Source organism: Elephas maximus, chromosome 3 (assembly GCF_024166365.1).
Source record: "Elephas maximus indicus isolate mEleMax1 chromosome 3, mEleMax1 primary haplotype, whole genome shotgun sequence".
Classification (NCBI taxonomy): domain Eukaryota; kingdom Metazoa; phylum Chordata; class Mammalia; order Proboscidea; family Elephantidae; genus Elephas; species Elephas maximus.
This window is the reverse complement of record NC_064821.1, coordinates 65,923,917-65,945,199: the sequence shown is the minus strand read 5'-3', so window position 1 is coordinate 65,945,199 and position 21,283 is coordinate 65,923,917. Positions and strand designations below refer to the sequence as shown.

Genomic DNA, 21,283 nt, shown 5'->3' with positions numbered 1-21,283 from the left:
AAAACACTTCAGATGAAACCAATCTTTTCCTAAATCAAATTCTCTTAAGGCATTTAAGTCATCATCGGTCTTAGAGAAAGTGACTGGAACGCTTCCATCAGCAGCGCTTTGGCTCCCGAATCTGGAAGGCAAGGCGATTCGCTAGGCCCGCGTCATAGATGAGGTCGCTGAGGGATGAAGTTGCTGTGAGAGAGCGCAAGGCTGCACAGATGGAGTTGAAGCCAGCTAACAAAGCAGCGCTTAAAAACAATCCATCCGTGTATGATCGCTGTATTTCCAATCCTGCCCAAGGTATCCAACTCGCTGTGTCTTACTTAGGACAAGGAAGGCCACCCGTGGAGGGTGAGACAAGCGTACCTAGACGCAGCAGCCAGTGCGACAGCCCGGGCGGCAGTGGCTTCTTCTAACTTCTTCCTCTTTTTCTCCTCCATTAACTGCTTTTCTACGAAGCTTCGCGCTTCCTGCTCAGCTTTTAGCTTTTTCTCCAGTTGGCTGATATTCTGCTTGTCTTTTTGCTTCATCTGCACAGCATTATGTAGCCTATAAGGAAATGATCGTTATATAGAGTTTTACCATTAGAAATGCCCCTGTATGTCCTGGAGAAACATGGCTTTTATCATTTTAAGGTCAGGTAAATAGGTTTGAACAACATACCATAAATGTCAATTCCCACAGTGCTCAGGGAAAACACGTTGTCATTGTTGTTTAACAACTCCTAAATACCAATAATGGAGCGCTGGTGGTTAAGAACTCTGCTGCTAACCAAAAGGTCAGCTGTTGGAATCCACCAGCCACTCCTTGAAAACCCTACGGGGTGGTTCTACTCTGTTCTGTAGGGTCGTCATGAGTTGGAATTGATTTGAAGGCAACAGGTTTACACACCAATAAACAAGCTGACTTACCAGGTACAGAATCAGACCTGGCCCCTACCCTGTTAAGGTAAGTGATCTACAGAGAGCAGCCCACAAAATAGGATAAAACACAAACTACTTCTAGTGCCCCAGAACACATTAGGTAGTGCACAGAAGGAATTTCACTCCTACCAAGAACCTACTAATGGGTCCAGTCCTACAGACACTGGCAACAAGGGGCAGGAGGGTATCCTGAATACAGTTATGCTGGTGCCCACTGCAGCCTCTGCTTTCCAGCTGTGAGACGTTTTCTCAGAGCATCCCAAAATAGCTCTCTTAGTTAGATCACAGTATGCTTCACTTCAGATAAAAACTGCAGCCATATTGCCTTCCCTGCCTACCACCATTCCCAGTTTTACACATCCACGTGATGTGAGCTTATCATTGGGACGTTCTCTGTGTACCAATGCTAGAGCCATCACCAGAGTTGGTAAGAAGCAATGGCAAGATTATTTGTCTGTAACATTCTAGCTTTGAGTTACATGCTGAACGACTTTTCTTTCAACACGGAAAACCCAGAAAGCCCAGAGCCTGTAACAGTCATCACTGCCACAGACACACTGCTTAAACAAACAAAAAAAGGACAGACCCACATTGAGTCAAGAAGTCATTCCAGAATAGTTAATGGAAAGCTTAAAAGAATTCATACAGAAGAGCTGGCTTTTAGCCTGCCTTTTCAAATAAAATCTATCAAAGCTCAAAATCATTTTTTAGTTCTGGAAATCAAAGTAAATACAGTTTAGTCCTCTGGAAACCTTCACTCGAAGGTGCAAGATTTTCAAATTTTGACAGAACTACTTCTTGTCAATTTTACTTATACTATTACGAAAGCTCAATAACTTATTTTAAACAGAAGTTATTAAATGAGAGAAGACAAAATAATAAACTGCTTTTGTTGTAATGAAAGTAAGTTTTTGTAGATTTTATATACATTTGTACATATATGTTTGTCAGGAGCCCTGGTGGCACAGTGGTTAAGAGCTTGGCTGCTAACCAAAAGGTCAGCAGTTCAAATCCACCAGCTACTCCCTGGAAACCTATGGGGCAGTACTACTCTGTCCTATAGGATCGCTATGAGTTGGAATCGATTCAACAGCAACAGGTTTTATACATATTTCTAATGGAGTACTAAATTAAATATTTTAAACATCTTAAAAACCGTTCTACTAGGTAAAGAAGCCCTTTGTCACACTGCATCTTGTGCTCCAATCCCTGGAAACAAGAGAAACAGTGAGGCACTCAGCAAATGGCCCACAGCCTGAAAGGAACACGTACTTGTTCTGCAGCAGCTCGTTCTCCTGCCGGAGCTGGCCCATTTCTGAGCGGATCCCGCGCTCGGTGCTCGAGAGGGAGCTAATCTGACTGCGGAGCTCCTGTTCCACTTGCCTGCTGGCCTGCAGGTCAGCCTTTAACTTTTTAATGTCTTGTTCCAGCCTAGGAGAAGGAGAAACGCAGCGTTTTCGTCACGGAGAGGTCACCCACAGGGATCTGTGGGAGACTCTGGCTGAGGTCCCGGCTGCTGGATGGCTGGCAGAGACCCCTCTGGCAGCTCCTGCCATCACCAGGAATCCCATCTGCAATTAACTTTTTATTGAGCCCATTCACCTTTTTTTTTTTAATTTAATTTTTTTTTTTTTATTCACCTGGGTCCCAACCTCTTACCACTAGGGGGTGACTTCTGATTTCCCGCAAATGTTTGAACACTGATAGGTGGACATGGTGTTTGTGAGTATCCGAATTACTAATAATGGAGGTGAAGGCAGAGGGAATATGGTTGAAGGCGAAGGTCCCCTTCCTACTGGTGAATTTTCCAGAATCTACTGCCTGAGATCTCCTCCCCCTATTGGCCAAGAAGAAAACGGGGCCTGAGACAACCTCCTGAGACTGTAAGCATCCTTGCTAAGTGCTTGCTCACACTTCTGGTGACTGTGGGAGACTCGTTAGATTTCAACAACAACAACCAAAGGAGCAAATTACATGCTCTAAGAATGATAAGAAAACTCCATCTGTGAACGGAAGCTCGTCTTTTCTTTTCAATGCCTTCTGTTCCATCTATTTTCTTCTGGGCAGTAAGAGATTTCATTTTAGCAATGTATATTTGGAACCTATTATATGCACAGGTAGTACTGAAAAGGGTCAATAAAAAGTGTAAAATCAAGTCCCTTTCTTCATGGGAGGACTTTACAATTTCACAAGGGGCCAAAAAATAGATATTTAAAATGATGAAACACTACCACAAGGAAGACAAGCAGGAGTACTATAACATTTAATAAGAACTGAGGGGCCAGGCACTGTTCTCTAGGCTCTAACTGTATTAACTCATTTAATCTGCTCAACTATGGGCTAAGCACGGTTATCATCTCTATTTTACAGAGGAGGAATCTGGGTCTGGAAAAGTTACAGCCAGTGTCACACAGGCAGTCTAGCTCCACAGTCCACCCCTTCACCACGAGGCTGAACTGTACGTACCACAGTACAGGTGGGAGTGCTACATGAGTTCAGGGGAGAGAACAACATGGTCTAAGGTGACTGGCAGAGGCTTTGCAGAGAAGATGGGAACTGAGTTGGGCCCTGAAGGTTGCACAGTATTTGAAGAGGAAGGGGAGGGGGAAGCATTCTAAACGAGGGGGAAAACATGCTCAAAAGCTTAAAGGCAGGAACAGCCATTGATATTTGGGGACAGAGAGATCAGTCTGGCCTCAGAGGGGGACTTGTACTGAGGGCAAAGGGAGAAAGGATAGGATGAGTCTGGTAGACAGGACTGCAGGGGGTGGCACTGAAGGTCAGGCCCAGGATGGCTGCCATGTGAGGCTTAGAAGATGCTTTCCCATCAGGGTGCGAACTCCCAGGTAGGTAGGTAAGAGTCAGTTTGCTTGGTCTGATGAGACCTGTGCATGTCACTAATGCAGTATAGCAAAAGAACTAAGGTTTCTAGGAGGGGAGGATCGCTCTTTGGAACTGTCAGCTCCACAGTGTAAGTCCTCACAAACATGTTTTATTAAGCACTAAATCTCCACGGGAGTCCCTGGGTGGTGCAAACAGTTCACACACTCAGCTGCTAACCGAAAGGTTGGAGTTTTTTTCTGGGGGGGGGGCTAGGGCCTCTCAGAAGAAAAGACTGGTGATCTACTTCCAAAACGTCAGCCACTGAAAACCCTGTGGAGCACAGTACTGCTCTGACGCCCAGGGGGCGGCCATGAGTAGCTGCCGACTCGGCAGCAACTGGTTTTTTAAATTCCTAAGGCCTCAAGGAGCCCTGGTAGTGCAGTGGTTAAGCACTCAGCTGCGAATGGAAAGGTCAGTGATTCCAACCCACGAGCCATTCCACACAAGAAAGACGTGGCAGTCTGCTTCCGTACAGATTACAACTGCGAATGGAAAGGTCAGTGATTCCAACCCACGAGCCATTCCACACAAGACGCGGCAGTCTGCTTCCGTACAGATTACAGCTGCGAATGGAAAGGTCAGTGATTCCAACCCACGAGCCATTCCACACAAGAAAGACGCGGCAGTCTGCTTCTGTACAGATTACAGCTGCGAATGCAAAGGTCAGTGATTCCAACCCACGAGCCATTCCACACAAGATGCGGCAGTCTGCTTCCGTACAGATTACAGCTGCCAATGGAAAGGTCAGTGATTCCAACCCACGAGCCATTCCACACAAGAAAGACGCGGCAGTCTGCTTCTGTACAGATTACAGCTGCGAATGCAAAGGTCAGTGATTCCAACCCACGAGCCATTCCACACAAGAAAGACGCGGCAGTCTGCTTCCGTACAGATTACAGCTGCAAATGGAAAGGTCAGTGATTCCAACCCACGAGCCATTCCACACAAGACGCGGCAGTCTGCTTCCGTGAAGATTACAGCTGCAAATGGAAAGGTCAGTGATTCCAACCCACGAGCCATTCCACACAAGATGCGGCAGTCTGCTTCCGTACAGATTACAGCTGCGAATGGAAAGGTCAGTGATTCCAACCCACGAGCCATTCCACACAAGAAAGACGCGGCAGTCTGCTTCCGTACAGATTACAGCTGCGAATGGAAAGGTCAGTGATTCCAACCCACGAGCCACTGCACACAAGAAAGACGCGGCAGTCTGCTTCCGTACAGATTACAGCTGCGAATGGAAAGGTCAGTGATTCCAACCCACGAGCCATTCCACACAAGATGCGGCAGTCTGCTTCCGTACAGATTACAGCTGCCAATGGAAAGGTCAGTGATTCCAACCCACGAGCCATTCCACACAAGAAAGACGTGGCAGTCTGCTTCCGTACAGATTACAGCTGCGAATGGAAAGGTCAGTGATTCCAACCCACGAGCCATTCCACACAAGAAAGACGCGGCAGTCTGCTTCCGTACAGATTACAGCTGCCGATGGAAAGGTCAGTGATTCCAACCCACGAGCCATTCCACACAAGAAAGACGTGGCAGTCTGCTTCCGTACAGATTACAGCTGCGAATGGAAAGGTCAGTGATTCCAACCCACGAGCCATTCCACACAAGAAAGATGCGGCAGTCTGCTTCCGTACAGATTACAGCTGCGAATGGAAAGGTCAGTGATTCCAACCCACGAGCCATTCCACACAAGAAAGACGTGGCAGTCTGCTTCCGTACAGATTACAGCTGCGAATGGAAAGGTCAGTGATTCCAACCCACGAGCCATTCCACACAAGAAAGACGCGGCAGTCTGCTTCCGTACAGATTACAGCTGCCGATGGAAAGGTCAGTGATTCCAACCCACGAGCCATTCCACACAAGAAAGACGTGGCAGTCTGCTTCTGTACAGATTACAGCTGCGAATGGAAAGGTCAGTGATTCCAACCCACGAGCCATTCCACACAAGAAAGATGCGGCAGTCTGCTTCCGTGAAGATTACAGCTCTGGAAACCCTGTGGGGCAGTTCTAGTCTGTCCCGCAGGGTCTCTGTGAGTTGGATTCGACTTGACAGCACACAACAGCGTAGTATCCAACACATACTCGATATATGTCGCTTGGCCTCCCTTAGAACACCAAAAATCAGGTTTATCTACCTACCTTTAGCCAACTTAAGGGGGAAAAATCTCAATAAACAAAAATCATGAAACACTAATGGCCATCTCCCAAGTGTAGCGGCCAGTTCCCCTGACCCGCACCTGGGCACACAGACTACAGACCTTGTGTTCTAGCAGCGCTGCCGGGTCCCTGACATAGCTCGCTCCCCAGGGAAGGGTCACAAGTCAACACCACACCACACTTTCCCCATTGCCAGGGTTCTTCCAGTTGGAGGTGCTCTCGGAACTGCTCTCAATAATTACAGACCGGCACTTACGCCATCACCACACCGCCCCTCATTCACCCGAGTAACCCAAGAGATCTATGCTGAAACAGGTCAATGCTGTCAGGTTATCCCCATGAAGAATTTTGGCTGGAAAACACGTTAGGTAATTTCTTTCTTGAGAAGTCGATTTCACAGCCTTCAGATCACACTTTTAGTAGGAAAAGTGAGTTTTTAGCTGAGAATAGGGACTCAGTATGGTTTAGAGAAGAGGTTTAGAGTCAGGGTTCTAGACTCAGCTCTGGTGCCAACTCCAAGACGCGTACAGCCTGTACTTTCCCGGGCCTCAGTTTCCCCATCTGAGACCAACGATCTCTAAAGTCTCTCCCAGCGTGGTTTAGGGTTTCTGGGTCTGATACATTTGACAAACGGCCGCTGATATGCTTCTTCAGACGGGCAAACTAAACCGTATCGCATGCAGATCCACAGGAAAAAAGTTCACGCCAGCAGCCTACTGGGGCAAAAGATGCTGCAGCTGGAAACAAAGAAAAATTAAATCTGCAGAGGCCAGATGTCAATAATTTTGCAGTTAGTACTTTTTTTTTCCCCCATTTTTAAATCTATAAAAGCAAAATTCTCTTAGCATAAACTAAGAATCACAGGATTTATTCTGAGTGAAATTTTAGAGTTCCTCAAAAAAATCTCAAAATCCAAAGTGCTAACACACTTAGGAGGGCAAAAAGTGCAATATATCTAAGGCAGGTGTCACCTCTAAAGACCAAGGGGCACTAAACAACAATATATTTTTATGTAGAAATTCCATGAAAATTCTGTAAAGGATAAATAGCAGCACATACAACAAAAGTAAAATGAAGTGGCTACAGGGATATGGTCACTTCACAGAAATTCATAAATTGTACACTTAAGACTTGTACACTTTAGTATGTGTTCCACCACAATTAAAAAAAAAGGTTTATTTAAAAATAAAATAATCACACAAGACATAGAACTAAAATGCTTCAGGATTTTCCCTGACTGCTACCATTAATTCTGTAAATACCAGAATTACTGCTTTCCCAAACAGCTTCAGCAAACCTGTGAGTTAACACCAGCATCCCCTAGTTTCACACTGAACCCTGCACGTGTGCTAAATGGTAAATTCTCGCCCATTTTTTGAATTCACGATGGGCGATTTTTCACTGTCTCTCTATGGAAAGCATTAATTTAACCTTGAATGTTCACTTTATGTTTTAAATCTTTACTGAGGTAGGCAGTAAAATGATTTACAATTCCTCGCTGGATTTATTTTTTATTACAAAAGTGATACCCAGTCAGTATAAAAAGTGGGATGCCACAGAAAATTACAAAGAATAAAAATAACTCATAATCCTTTCATCCAGACAGAATCACTATTCACCTGGTGTACTTCTTTGCCACACGTCTTTTTTCTTTCTCTCCTTCTCCACACATGTAAAAATATTTAATACTGGTGAGAGAGTACCATCTACAGTCTACATGTAAACACTTCCCCGTGCCATAAGACGTTCCTCATAAACAATTTAATTGCTGCGTGATATTCCACTAGACGCATGTACTATAAAATCCTGTTTTCTAAGATCTCAAATTTTGCATTTGCTCAATAGAAAACGTATGTCATGAGTTTTAAAAGAATTATGCGAATTAGTAAATTGGACTGAATCAAGCCAGTCAAGTGTTATGGTGTTTATTCAACATATAACTGCTACTTTTTTCAATGGTATACTTAAACCTTTTGTGTTGAAAGTCAATACTTTCTAGGTAAAACGCAGAGATATAATTTGTTAACGTGAAGCACCGAGAAGTTCTGATTAAATGGTGTTAGGTTAATGCAAAATCTTCAAATGTATTCACAGGATTTTATTAAAATGTCAATACGTGCAACCTGAATTACAAGCAAGTGGTCAGGCAGGAAATGAGGCACAAGTAACAGTTGCAACTAATTTCAGGAAATAGGGGTCGAAAGCAAGGAGGAAAAAAATTTATCCACAAGCTCAGATTGCTGTTATTACGGCTACATCCCACTCTCCTCCCCACCCTATGGAAGGTTAAGGGATAAAAGAGAATGCTCCCTGAGAAGAGCTATAATCCCATCTTAAAAAAAAAAAAAAGCCAGATAGATTTGAACCAAACTTCTGTGAGGCTTAGCCAGGGAATAAATGTACTTCCTGCTTGCCCAACTCTGGTGAAACCAGTTTTCACCCCTTACAAAAGCCTGCCCAATAGTGTCAGCACTTTGGACAGACAAGGCCCACTGCAAAGCTACAGTTCAATAAACATGTCTGTTTTTGTCCAGTTATATAAGGCAGAGTTCTGATGAACTCAAAATATTAGATATTAAGTCCAGAAACTTCTCCTAACCCCTTTATTCATAATTAAGAAAGATTTCCAAGGAAAGAGCTGTGAAGCTAACCTCTGAATTCCAGCAGATTACCCAACTCCCAAGTAACAGCTGGAACCCAGCTACAGCAGTGCTTCTCAGGTCTCCCCGTCAAACGGCCCAGGCTGACTTCAAAGCACAATTGACAAGCTGAGGATCCCTCTTATCCACCCACTGTTAACTACATTTTGTTGTCGTCATTGCCAGCTGCTGTCAAGTCGGCCCCAACTCACGGCAACCCCATGCACAGCAGAATGCAGCGCTGCCCGGTCCTGCACCATCCCCACGATCAGCTGCAGATCAGACCATTGTGATCCATAGGGTTTTCACTGGCTGATTTTCAGACTCAGATAGCCAGACCTTTCTTCCTAGTCCATCAGTCTGGAAGCTCCACTGAAAACTGTTCAGCAACATAGCAAGGTGCCAGCCACCACTGACAGACGGGTAGTGGCTGTGCATGACGTGCGCTGGCCTGGAATCAAACCAGGTCTCCTGCATGGGAGGTGAGAATTCTACCACCGAATGACCTCTATCTGATCTTTTCCCTAATCACGACTAAGGACAATCACAATGTAAATGACTGAAAACTAATTTTAAAAAGGAAAGTATTAATATTTTAATAAGGGGTAATTTAGCTGACCAAATGTTAGCAGGCAGGCTAAGTGGGAAAAGGAGCTTTAAATGTAAGGCAAAGTAAGGTATTCGAGTATCAGCTTTTAGCTGAAACAGGTATTGTTTTTAAGTATCTGAAAAGGCCTAAATATTTGTAATTCTCACCTTCTGTGAATTACTAGAATTATTATAGCTCACAGCACTATGACTTTATTGAAAGTTTAAAAGTCTCCAATAGATACTGCCAATAACTTCGAGGTTTAGTATGAGGCCTGACAGAGATAGATCAAAGAGTTTAAGGCACTGGGGCAGTAAATTCCCCTGGGAAGCAAGTCCTGCAAAAAAGAGGCAGATCTTATCACAGACAAGGCTGAACCTAGAGATGACGGCTGTGGGATAGCTACTGTCAAGTTGGCCCCCGACTCATAATGACCCCATGTACAATGGAAGGAAATACGCCATCCCCATGATCGGTTGTGGATTGGGCCATAGTGATCTACAGGATTTATATATACATATAGTTTATTTTTGTTGTTGTTGAGAATATACACAGAATATATACCAATTCAACAATTTCCACATATATAATCCATGACACTGATTACATTCTTTGAGTTATGCAGTGGTCCACAGGGTTCTCATTGGCTGATTTTCAGCAGTGGATTGCCAGTTCTTCCCTCCTAGTCTGCCTTAGTCTGGAAGGTCCGCTGAATCCTGTTCAATATCACAGTGACATACAAGCCTCCGCTGACAGATGAATGGTGGCCATCGGCTCCCCAAATACTCTACATGTCACACCCCATACCCACTCCAGAAAACAACCTAAATGTGTATCTTTGTGGGGTGCTGGCTGAGCCCCGTGAAGAGTCTCTGCTTTTCTGGTTATCTCAGTTCTAAAGAGCTACCACCTGACAGACATTCCCAAGGCTCTATAATACAGAACTTATAACACTGCTTGCTCTGTAAGGAAAGGGGCTTTAGAGGGTCATCTTCAAATTATACAGCAAAGGATGTACAGAAGGGTTTCTACCAAACCCTTCACACCAGCTAACATGACCCACCTTATTTCCCATGGTAGGAATGGCCTTCAATTTTCAATTTCACCTTTTCTTCAAGTATGAGTTAACAAAACAACAAAACAAAACAAACTAAACTCTCCAGCAAGAGACACTGATCATCGGAGACCAAAGTTCCTTCTCCTTCTGAAAGTACTGTTGTTGCTTCTCATTTGGCACCAACCACTGCCTTGTGATGTTTATTTTTCTGTATATTTATTTTTACTTCTAACAAGAGTGTTAGATTTTTGAAGCCCGCAACTGACTGTGCTATAAAATCAGAAGTCAAGACGATATTTCTGAGGTTTCTTCTAATCCTTACAGTCCATGTCTCTAATTCTGTGTCCATCTCCTCAGTGCTTAGAATAGAACAGGGTCAGTGTTATGACATATAAGGCTCTGGAAACCATTCATCGAGAGTAGGCTGACAGATTTTTAGTTTATATAGTGGCTCTAGGAGACAGGGGCAAATGAGCATTTGCTTATCAAGAAGGCGAGTACATGTGAAAAGAATGAATGAAGAGCAACTGCTTCATCCTGGTAAGTACCTAATTCCATTAGGAGATCCCCTGGTATACATTAATCATACAAGACTTGTTTGGGGACCACACAGCTGTCTGCGGAAAGCTGAGCTCATAAATCAAAGCTCTGTCCCCAGAAGAAATACCGATGACCCTCTGCAGCAGCCCCCTCCGCTTCCCCTTTTCAGGTCATCCACACTGACAGGACGGGCAGCATGGGTCATTCATATAAAAATGCATTCCAAGTACACACAGTGGATCCATCTCATCTTAAGTGAGGCCTAGCCGGAATTTAAGCTGCTCCAGTATATTCTCTAAGCCACAGCATTGGAAATAACCAGAGTGAGGCTACCTCAGGTCTCACTGTGGCTACTACAGTTGCTTATAAGGCACAAGTGTCCAAATATATTTAAATAGCCCAATGACAGGATTACTAGATGAAACCATGTTACAAAGTACCTGATGTCTCTGCTCCATAATCTGTCAAACACAAAAGGCAAACACATTAATTTTCATTAAAGAATGCACAGAGAACCAGAAAGGGAATTCTGAAGTCTTTCACACAACCGGCCATATAGGGAAATATGAAATTGACTTCTTTTTTTTTTTATTGTGCTTTAAGTGAAAATTTACAAATCAAGTCAGTCTCTTACACAAACATTTATATACGCCTTGCTATATATTCCTAGTTCCTCTCCCCCTAATTGAGACAGCACACTTCTTCTCTCCACCCTGTATTCCTGTGTCCATTCAACTAGCTTCTGTCCCCCTCTGCCTTCTCATCTCACCTCCAAACAGGAGCTGCCCACATAGTCTCATGTGTCTACTTGAGCCGAGAAGCTCACTTCTCACCAGTATCATTTTCTATCTTATAGTGCAGTCTAATCCCTGTCTGAAGAGTTGGCTTTGGGAATAGTTCTTGTTTTGGACTAATAGAAGGTCTGGGGACCATGACCTCCAGGGTCCTTCTTGTCTCAGTCAGACCATTAAGTCTGGTCTTTTTACGAGAATCTGAGCTCTGCATCTCACTGCTCTCCTGCTCCCTCAGGGGTTCTCTGTTGTGTTCCCTGTCAGGGCAGTCATTTGTTGTAGCCGGGCACCATCTAGTTCTTCTGGTCTCAGGCTGATGTAGTCTCTGATTTATGTAGCCCTGTCTGTCTCTTGGGCTCATAATTACCTTGTGTCTTTGGTGTTCTTCATTCTCCTTTGCTGCAGGTGGGTTGAGACAAACTGATGCATCTTAGATGGCCACTTGCTGGCATTTAAGACCCCAAACACCACTCAACAAAATGGGATGCAGAATGTTTTCTTAATAGGTTTTATTATGCCCATTGACCTAGGTGTTCCCTGAAACCATGGTCCCCAACCCCCTGCCCCTGCTACTCTGGCCTTCGAAGCATTCAGTGTATTCAGAAAGCTTCTTTGCTTTTGGTTTAGTCCAGTTGTGCTGACCTCTCCTGTATTGTGTGTTGTCTTTCCCTTCATCTAAAATAGTTCTTGACTACTATCTAATTAGTGAATACCCCTCTCCCTCCTTCCCACTCTCATAACCATCAAAGATTTTCTTCTCTTTAAACTATTTTTTGTGTTTGGAATTGACTTCTTATAGCCCTTCAAGAGCAAAGCTATGAGTGCCAAGAGCTGGTATTTTAAACAAGGTCCTTAAAGGAATGTGGTTGGATCTAACAGTCTGTACCAAGCCTTTAAAATGTTCACATCTGTTGAGGTAGCAATCGTACTCCCAGATGTTTATTCTGAGGAACTGGAAATACACACACAGACTCACACATAAGCGCGCTTGTTGCAACGTTATTAAAATAAGGAAAAAAAGAAACCAGAAACGTTAAAATAGTCAACAGAAGATCAGCTAAATAAATTTCAGTATATTTATGTGTCTGTCATGCAACTATTATAATGTCACTGAGGAAGAATATTCAATGACATAAGAGAAAGCTCATGATAGGTCCAGTGAAAAAGACAAGTTACAGAACAACACACATAGTAATGAGCTCAGTTTTGTGTAGAGTATGTACGTATGCAAGAGAAAAGACGCTGAGAGGATGTAAACCAAAATAGTGGCTAGCTGTTTTTATCTCTAAAATCTGGTATCATGAACATGTATAACTTATTTTTAATTATGGTTTTATAATTGGGAGAAAAGTTATTTGAAGAGAAGAGACTATTAATCTGCTTTCTTTAGCTGCTGGTGTTCACTGTTACTCTTACATTTGCCCATGTCACTGTCCAGTTTCAGGATAATCTGAAAGCCTTAGGGAAAATCCAAATCTTTTACTCTTTAGGTCACTGCAAAAAAGGGGAATTTATTTTTCTGAAATAGAGAGTTCCTAAATCCTCAATCTACATCAACTGCTTCCCAGTCATCACCTCCTATCAGAACAACAGCTTTTCTAAATCTAAATTCTAGACCTACAACTTATTGTCCTGTTCTGGCTCCCTTTGGAAAGATCACTAGGTTACAACACTGGCCTTAGGAGAGCAGGCATTGTTCCAACACTAGTCATGTTTAGGTTCATAAACTGTACCACCAACAGTTACAAGGCATGATGCTGAAAGTCAAAGTCTTAACCAGCTGGCCTGTGATGTCTGTGATTAACCAGTGTCCATGTTCCGAGTGTTGGTGTATTTTATGCTTCAAGAACACAGCAGAAAAACACCTTGGCATGAAAGAAGTCACCAGTCCTAGCACAGGTAGCCTAAGCAGGGTTCTGCACTTTATGGTTTGGGGAACAAAGGAAGGCCCCCAAACCACCCTTCGCATCACAAAGCTGTCCCGTTCTCCTCCTAGGTGGTCTTCCTGAAAGCCTCACTGTAAGGTGTGGGGATTCAACAGTAAAGGAGTGTCTTTGACTCCAGGGAGCACTGTCAAGATGTGTGTATTTTCCAGAACTGCAGGAAACAGAGGAGAGGAGGAAGCAAGTAAGTTCCATTAATACCTGGAGGATTAATTTATGGGATATACCAGGTATTTCCTAGTAGAGAAGTCCTTCCTATAGGAGAGTCAAGTTTTGATGGGTGGAGTGAGGGGTGGAGAGGGAACAAAATACAAGCATAACAGGAAAAGTCAGGACCAGAGGTTACAAACTGGTGAGCCAATTTGGCCCATAAACATGTTTTGTTTGACCCTCCCTCCACAGGATATAAAAAAAAAAGTTTTCTTCTCTTTTAAATGTGGAGATTTCACACGAAGCTGTCTATTTTCAGTATGTCTTCAAAATACGAGAAGATTTGGCAACACCAGGCCTACAATTCCCCCATGGCAAAAAGTGGAAGGGAAGGGCATGTGCTTTCTCGTGCTCCACACTACCGGGGGTCAGATGCAGTACTGAGTACCGAGTACCAATGATGACAACCCTGGCCTGCCCCACTCACTCATGTGCCCTGTCCCATGCCTGTCTGCACTTGTAACACCTGCTCTAGAGCGAGGGGAAGTCAGCAGGGGCAATGGTCTTTTCATTATTTTGGGTTTCTGTTTTGAATACGTTACACCACTCTAACAAGAAAGGTGAAATGTACCCTACCATAGAGGAGAGTTGCCACTCTTCCAATAAATGAGAAGCCAAAGCTTGTTTTCATCTTGAGAGTCCCTGCTGGCTACAAAAAAATGTCTAAGGCCCCCAAGAGATTTACAAAGATTGAAATACATCCACACTGGCCAGCAAAGTACCAAAGCATCAGTTTCTAAATGACAGCGTGAGTAACATTTAAAGAATATGGTTCCTTTTTCTTAGGGGTATCTCCCCTTCAGGGAATTCACCCCTAATCCCCTTAGTCAGAAATCTCAATTCATTACATGCTAGCAGAGGTACTGACTCAGAATTTAACACAAAGCCTTTAAAGTTATACAGTACTTCTTCCTCCATTCTAGGGAGGAAACTTTCAAATCTTCTTACTAGGAACCCCTGTTTTCTTAGAAGATACTTAATAATCAGCAAAAAATGTTTTTCAATGTGGACCCCTGGATAATTCATGCATTATTTCATAATTTATCCACACAACATAGATGATCACCTTCTGGTTTGACCACCTGAATATGGAAACATTAGTTAAGTTGCTTGCTTAAAGTGTTATGCCTCTTTTGACAATGGAGCATGGATTTCAAGTCACAAAACAGACCTGTTCAAGGATAAAGTCATGCTTCTACTACAGCACTTACATCCCAGAATATTGGTAGTTTTAAATCCCTGCAATGGTTAAAATCAACTCAAACTATACTGTGAATTAATATAAACACGGTTACCCAAGTTAAGACTTCTAGGTACCTAAAATATTATGGGCATAGCAGAAAATAAAAATACGGCAGTGGGTTTTAGTGACTGACAACATTTATCTGCCCAGAGACAGTGCGAGACAAATACAAATCAAGACTATGTTTCCACAGAGGCAGAAAACAAACACAGTAAATTTACCAGATAGACATTTGGCTCTACTGCTTGTTTTTTTTGCGCACATGATTTCCAAAAAATTTAGTAGCAGCTGCATCCAGGAGTACATATTTAATCTAGTCTAGTTAGAAACTCTAAGTGTCCAATTTTCATGGGTCCTCACGCTAATTAATTTTGTACATTTTTACTACAATTGTACTTCAGCTAGAAAGAGTATTGTTACAAATAATGCTATGCACTGGGGAAAAGCAGAAAGCCCTGTTTTTCAGCCATTGAGGGTCAAGCGAGTCGTTCTGCAGCAGCAGTTTGTTAGCACCGTGGTGAGTGTGCAGGCTGCACAGGCAAGGAAAGCAGCCACAGTAAAGTCCCCGAGGCCCAAATCGCTGTCTCCCAAGGTCAGGTTTTCTTCCGCAAACTATTTTTGACACACAAACAAAATGCATTCAAATACAAGAGGACAAGCAAATGAATCACTCTCTCTCTAGTACCAGAGGTGATGTATAAGCAGCCAAACATATTTTCTAACCTGGGGGATTTCTTTGACAGAAAAGTGGAACAGAAATGTTGGATCTAAGCTCTCTCCAGCCACCACAAAGACAAAGAGAATGATCTGGGTTGGAGGTAGGGGGCAAGACCCACCAAGAGAGATGAATGAGACAAGGTAAACTGAGACTTCTATGATCCTGGCTGAGATGTGGCTTGTGCTGGATTCCTTGGCCCTGAAGTACAACTAAGCCACTGCCAGAGCAAATGGCTTTTCAACAGCAGCCCCTCAGAGGATTTTTTTTCCCCTCGTCCCTTGTAACTTCCAGAAATTCTTGAACCTCCTATACAGCCTTTGAAAAAGTACTGACACAATGATTTAAAAACTTCTGGGAAATACCAAGGACAGGGGTCTTGGAGTAAAAAGCCTTTCTATTTTTTAGAAATAAAATCAGAAAAAACCTCCTCAAAAACAACAAATGTTTTGACATTGGACGTCTGGTCCTTGGCCCAGTCTAACTTAGTCTTTAGTTTTCCTAACTTCAAAGGCCTGCGAGTTACACTATGACAAAATTACTGGGCCCCACCTTCCTTTCCTCCTCTCTAATATTTTCCCTACACAAAGGTAATATTAAGCAATTATTTATTATCTACTCTGTGTCATGCACTGTATATCGTGGTGGATAAAAGAAAAGATGGTGCCTGCCCTCACCGAGCTTACATGGGTACAAGCCTGATGTAAAGACTCAAACTATACAAAAATACACAATGCAGAATATAAATGTCACCTATAATCAACTATTATTGACCATTTCATATGTACTATTTAAAAATTTTTTCCATGCACATACAAAATATATCCAATTTTTTTCCATAGGTTCATACTATATAATCTCTTTTGCTACTTTCCCCGCTTTAACAATAAATCTTGAGTAATTTCCTTTACCTTCTTTTAAGATGGACTTCTACCTTTCAAGACAATTCTTTATCTTTCCCACGTAAACGGTTGTGATTTCCCACTCAGGACCCTTTAGAGGTCCATAAAAGGCCACCTCCTCCTGGGATACTTATCTCAGGGGATGCTCATAGATTATACTTCCGGAATTGACTGCTCTGTCTTGCTTCTTCCCAATAATCAGGCCTTAGCTTTGGATCCTATCCTTGCTCTGTGTCCACAACCTTGGGATCAACGCTCTGAATCTTCTTCCCCACTTTTGCTGCCAACTCACAACTGGCACCAGTTGTCGTTTCTTCCTTGACTCCAGAGCTAGGAGTCCTGACCCAGGCTAGTACCCAAGCAAGCTCCCCACAATGGAAAGGAAAGACAGATAGTCGTAAGAGAAGATGAGGGTCGTTTTGCTCTTCCAGTAAGCAACATTAGCCTATAATTTCCCTTGTTACTTTAAAGTGCTTCTCTAAGATGACAAAAGAGGGGGATCCCGGACTCTCTCTTACTTTGTTGTTTCATAGTTATTCATACCAAATCACAGTGAATCCACTGATTATTAAAATCAACATCTAAAAATATGGCTCTTTCTGGGCCATATAAACCAGAGTCTCCACCAGCCTGAGACTAGAAGAACTAGATGGTGTCTGGCTACACCGACCACTGCCCTGACAGGGAATACAACAGAGAATCCCTGAGGGAGCAGGAGAACAGCGGAACGTAGATCTCAAATTCTCGTGAAAGGACCAGGCTTAATGGTCTAACTGAGACAGGAGGGACCATGACAGTCATGGTCCCCAGACCCTTTTATAGCCCAAGATTGGAACCATTCCCAAAACCAACACTACAGACAGGAATTGGCCTGGATCATAAGATAGATCTACTTTGTCCTATAGGGTTGCTATGAGTCGGAATCGACTCGACGGCAGTGGGTTCGGTCTGTTACAAGATAGACATTGATGCTGGTGAGGAACTGAACTTTGTGGCACAAGAAGACACATGAGACTGTGTGGGCAACTACTGTCTGGTCGCAAGATGAGAAAGAAGGAGACAGGAGCTGGCTGAATGGACATAGGGGATACAGGGTAGAGAGGAGCATTGTGCTGTGTCATTAAGGGGAGGGCAGTTGGAGTACACAGAAAGGTGTGTATAACTTTTTGTATGAGAGACTGATTTGATTTATAAACTTTCACCTAAAGCACATTAAATAAATTAAAAAAAAATATGGCTCTTTCTGTTCAATGAACACATATTATTTTTAATTGTGTTTATACACATTAAAAAGTGGGGTAATGAAAAACAGAATGTATTATAAACTGTCGCCTTTTGGTTTTTTCTCAAGTAGCACAACTACGGTAAGGCGCCTTATATAAGAAGGTGAAATATATGAAGTATGAATCCGGGAAAATCAGAAGTTGTCAAAAATGAAATGGAACACTTGAAGATAGATATCCTAGGCAATAGTACGTTGAAATTGACTGGTGCTGGCCATTCTGAATCGGATAATCATATGGTCTGCTATGCCAGGGATGACAGATTGAAGAGTAACAGTGTCACATCCATTGTCAAAAAGAACATTTCAAGATCTATCCTGAAGTACAACACTGTCAGTGACAGGACAATATTCATGCACCGACAAGAAAAACCAGTTAACATAACTATTATTCAAATTTAAGCATCAACCACTAAGGCCAAAGATGAAGAAACTGAAGATTTTACCAACCTCTGCAGTCTGAAATGGATCAAACATACAATCAGGACGCACTGATAATTCCTGGTGATTGGAATGAGAAAGTTGGAAACAAAAAAGAAGGATCTGTAGTTGGAAAATGTGGCCTTGGTGAGGGAAACAACTTCGGAGATCTCATAATAGAATTTTGCAAGACCAACAACCTATTCATTGGAAATACCTTTTTTCAAGAACATTAACGGCAACTATACACATAGACCTCGCCAGATGGAATGCACAGAAATCAAATCGACTACATCTGTGGAAAGAGACGATGGAGAAGCTCAGTATCATCACTAAGAGCAAGGCTAGGAGCCGACTACAGAACAGACTATCATTTGCAAGTTCAAGTTGAAGCTAAAGAAAATTAGAGCATGTTCACATGAGCCAAAGAACAACCTTGAGCATATCTCACCTGAATTTAGAGACCATCTCAAGCACAGATATGATGCACTGAACACTAAGGACAAAAAACCAGATGAGATGTGGGATGACATCAAGGACATCATACATGAAGAAAGCAAAAGGTCATTAAACAGACAGGAAAGAAAAGAAAAGACCAAAATCGTTGTCAGGAGAGATTCTGAAACTTGCTCTTGAACACAGAGTAGCTATAGCAAATTGAACAAATGATGAAGTAAAAGATCTGAACAGAAGATTTCAAAGGGAGGCTCAAGAAGACAAAGTAAAATATTATAATGAAATGTATAAAGACCTGGAGATAAAAAACCAAAAGGGAAGAACACACACGGCATTTCTAAAGCTGCACTCTTCAAGTTATAGTATTGAAGGATTCTGTGGGCAAAATATGAAATGATGCATGAAGCATCAAAAGAAGATGAAAGGAATACAAAGAGTCACTGTACCAAAAAGAATTGATCAATGTTCAACCACTTCAGGAGGTAGCAAGCATATGATCAAGAACCGATGGTACTGAAGGAAGAACTCCAGAAAATGATGGAATACCACTTGAGATGTTTCAACAAATGGCTGCAAAGCTGGAAGCCCTCACTTGTCTATACCAAGAAATTTGGAAGACAGCTACCTGGCCAACCAACTGGAAGAGATCCATATTTGTGACCATTCCAAAGAAAGGTGACCCAACAGAAGGCAGAAATTATCAAACAATACCATTAATATCAACCACAAGTAAAATTTTGCTGAGGATAATTTAAAAAATGGTTGCAGCAATACATGGACAGAGGACTTCCAGAAATTCAAGCTGGATTCAGAAAAGGACATGGAAAGAGGGATATTACTGCTGGGGTCAGATGGATCTTGGCTGAAAGCAGAGAATACTAGAAGGATGTTTACCTGTGTTTTATTGACTATGCAAAGGCATTTGACTGTGTGGATCATAACTGTAGTTATAACAGCACTACACCTCAACATAAAACAAAAATCCTCACACCTGGACCAATAAGCAACATCATGATAAAAAGAGAAAATACTGAAGTTGTCAAGGATTTCATTTTACTTGGATCCACAGTCAACACCCATGGAAGCAGCAGTCAAGAAGTTAAACGATGCATTGCATCAGGCAAATCTGCTGCAAAAGACCTCTTTCAAGTGTTAAAAGCTAAAGATGTCACTTTGAGGATTAAGGTGCATCTGACACAAGCCATGGTATTTTCAACTGCCTCATGTGTGTGTGGAAGCTGGACAAGAATTGATGCATTTGAATTATGGCATTGGCGAAGAATACTAAATATACCATGGGCCGTCAGAAGAATGAACAAATTGTCTTGGGATAAGTACACCCAGAATGTCCCTTAGAAGCGACAATGGAGACACTTTGTCTTACGTATTTTGGACATAATATCAGGAGGGAACAGCCCTTGGAGAAGGACATCATGCTTGGTAAAGTAGAGGGTCAGCAAAAAAGAGGAAGACCCTCAATGAGATGAACTGACCCAGTAGTTCCAAAAATGGGCTCAAACATAGCAACAATTGTGAGGATGGTCCAGGACCAGGCAGTGTTTCCTTCTGTTGTACACAGGGCCGTTATGAGTCAGAACTGTCTAGAGGGCACCTAACAACAACGTGTAAGTCAGAAGTTAAACCAAACTAACAGGAAAACCCGTTGCCATCAAGTCGAATCCAACTCATAGCAACGCGATGGGGCAGATCAGAACTGCCCCAGAGGTTTTCCAAGGCTGTAATCCTCACAGAAGGGAAGCAGGCTGCCATATCTTTCTCCCGTGGAGCAGCTAGTGGGTATGAACCACCAACCTTTCAGTTAGCAGCCGAGTGCTTTAACCACTGTGCCGCCAGGGCTCCTTAGAGGTTATACAGCAATTATATTTTCTTAAATACCAGGTGTATCTGGAAGGTAAGATTAAATTCAGAAGTAGTGAACTAGTCACACCACCACATTTGGGCAACCTGTGCCACCAGCAAAGTCCAGTCAAAGATGAAAACTGGCTGTTTTTAGCTTCTGCTATTTTCATCCTTTTTAAGATAAATTTAATATCATAAAACATAAATACAAAGTTTATATGTACTTGTAAGTGAAAGGAAGAACAATGATATTTTGCTCACCCACCAGCTTAAACTAGAAAGTGATAAGTCACAAATACTCATTATCACAGTCAACTAAAACAAATGCTAATGAACATAGTCACTGATGGACTAGAACATTTTATAGCCTATTTGTAAACTATATTGTTTATCAATCTGTATGCTCCAAAAACAGTTTTCTAAGAAGCTGATACAATAAGTTACTTCCTGTGTGTAAGTGTAAGTTAACACTCCTCAGTGTAAGCCAATGAGTTAAAATTTCTAACAGTGCTTCTCTATCCCTACCTTTCCCCCTCCTCTTGAGGCAAAGCCACCACCTGCTTAGAGATTCCTGGAAAAAAATTTTCATCCCCTCCCCCACGTTCTCAAGCTCCAAATAAACAGAATCGTATGAGCAAACCAAGTTATAAGGAACAACGTTTTGGTGTGCCTA

At 42.5% G+C, this 21,283-nt stretch overlaps 1 protein-coding gene and 1 long non-coding RNA gene across 4 annotated transcripts in view; one reads left to right on the top strand and one right to left on the bottom strand.

The window, feature by feature from the left end:
• Nucleotides 1–21,283, bottom strand: part of MACO1 (macoilin 1) — a 65,157-nt gene that overhangs the window by 10,361 nt on the left and 33,513 nt on the right. For all 3 annotated transcript variants that reach the window (XM_049878306.1, XM_049878308.1, XM_049878307.1), the window contains 2 exons: nucleotides 2,187–2,345; nucleotides 358–540 (listed from right to left, as the gene is read on the bottom strand). In XM_049878306.1, the coding sequence (XP_049734263.1) occupies nucleotides 358–540; nucleotides 2,187–2,345 (342 nt within the window). The remainder of the gene's footprint in view (nucleotides 1–357; nucleotides 541–2,186; nucleotides 2,346–21,283) is intronic.
• Nucleotides 4,202–6,480, top strand: LOC126072735 (uncharacterized). The gene is made up of 3 exons (XR_007516566.1): nucleotides 4,202–4,459; nucleotides 4,873–5,293; nucleotides 5,549–6,480. It is a non-coding gene; the product is annotated as an uncharacterized LOC126072735 (long non-coding RNA).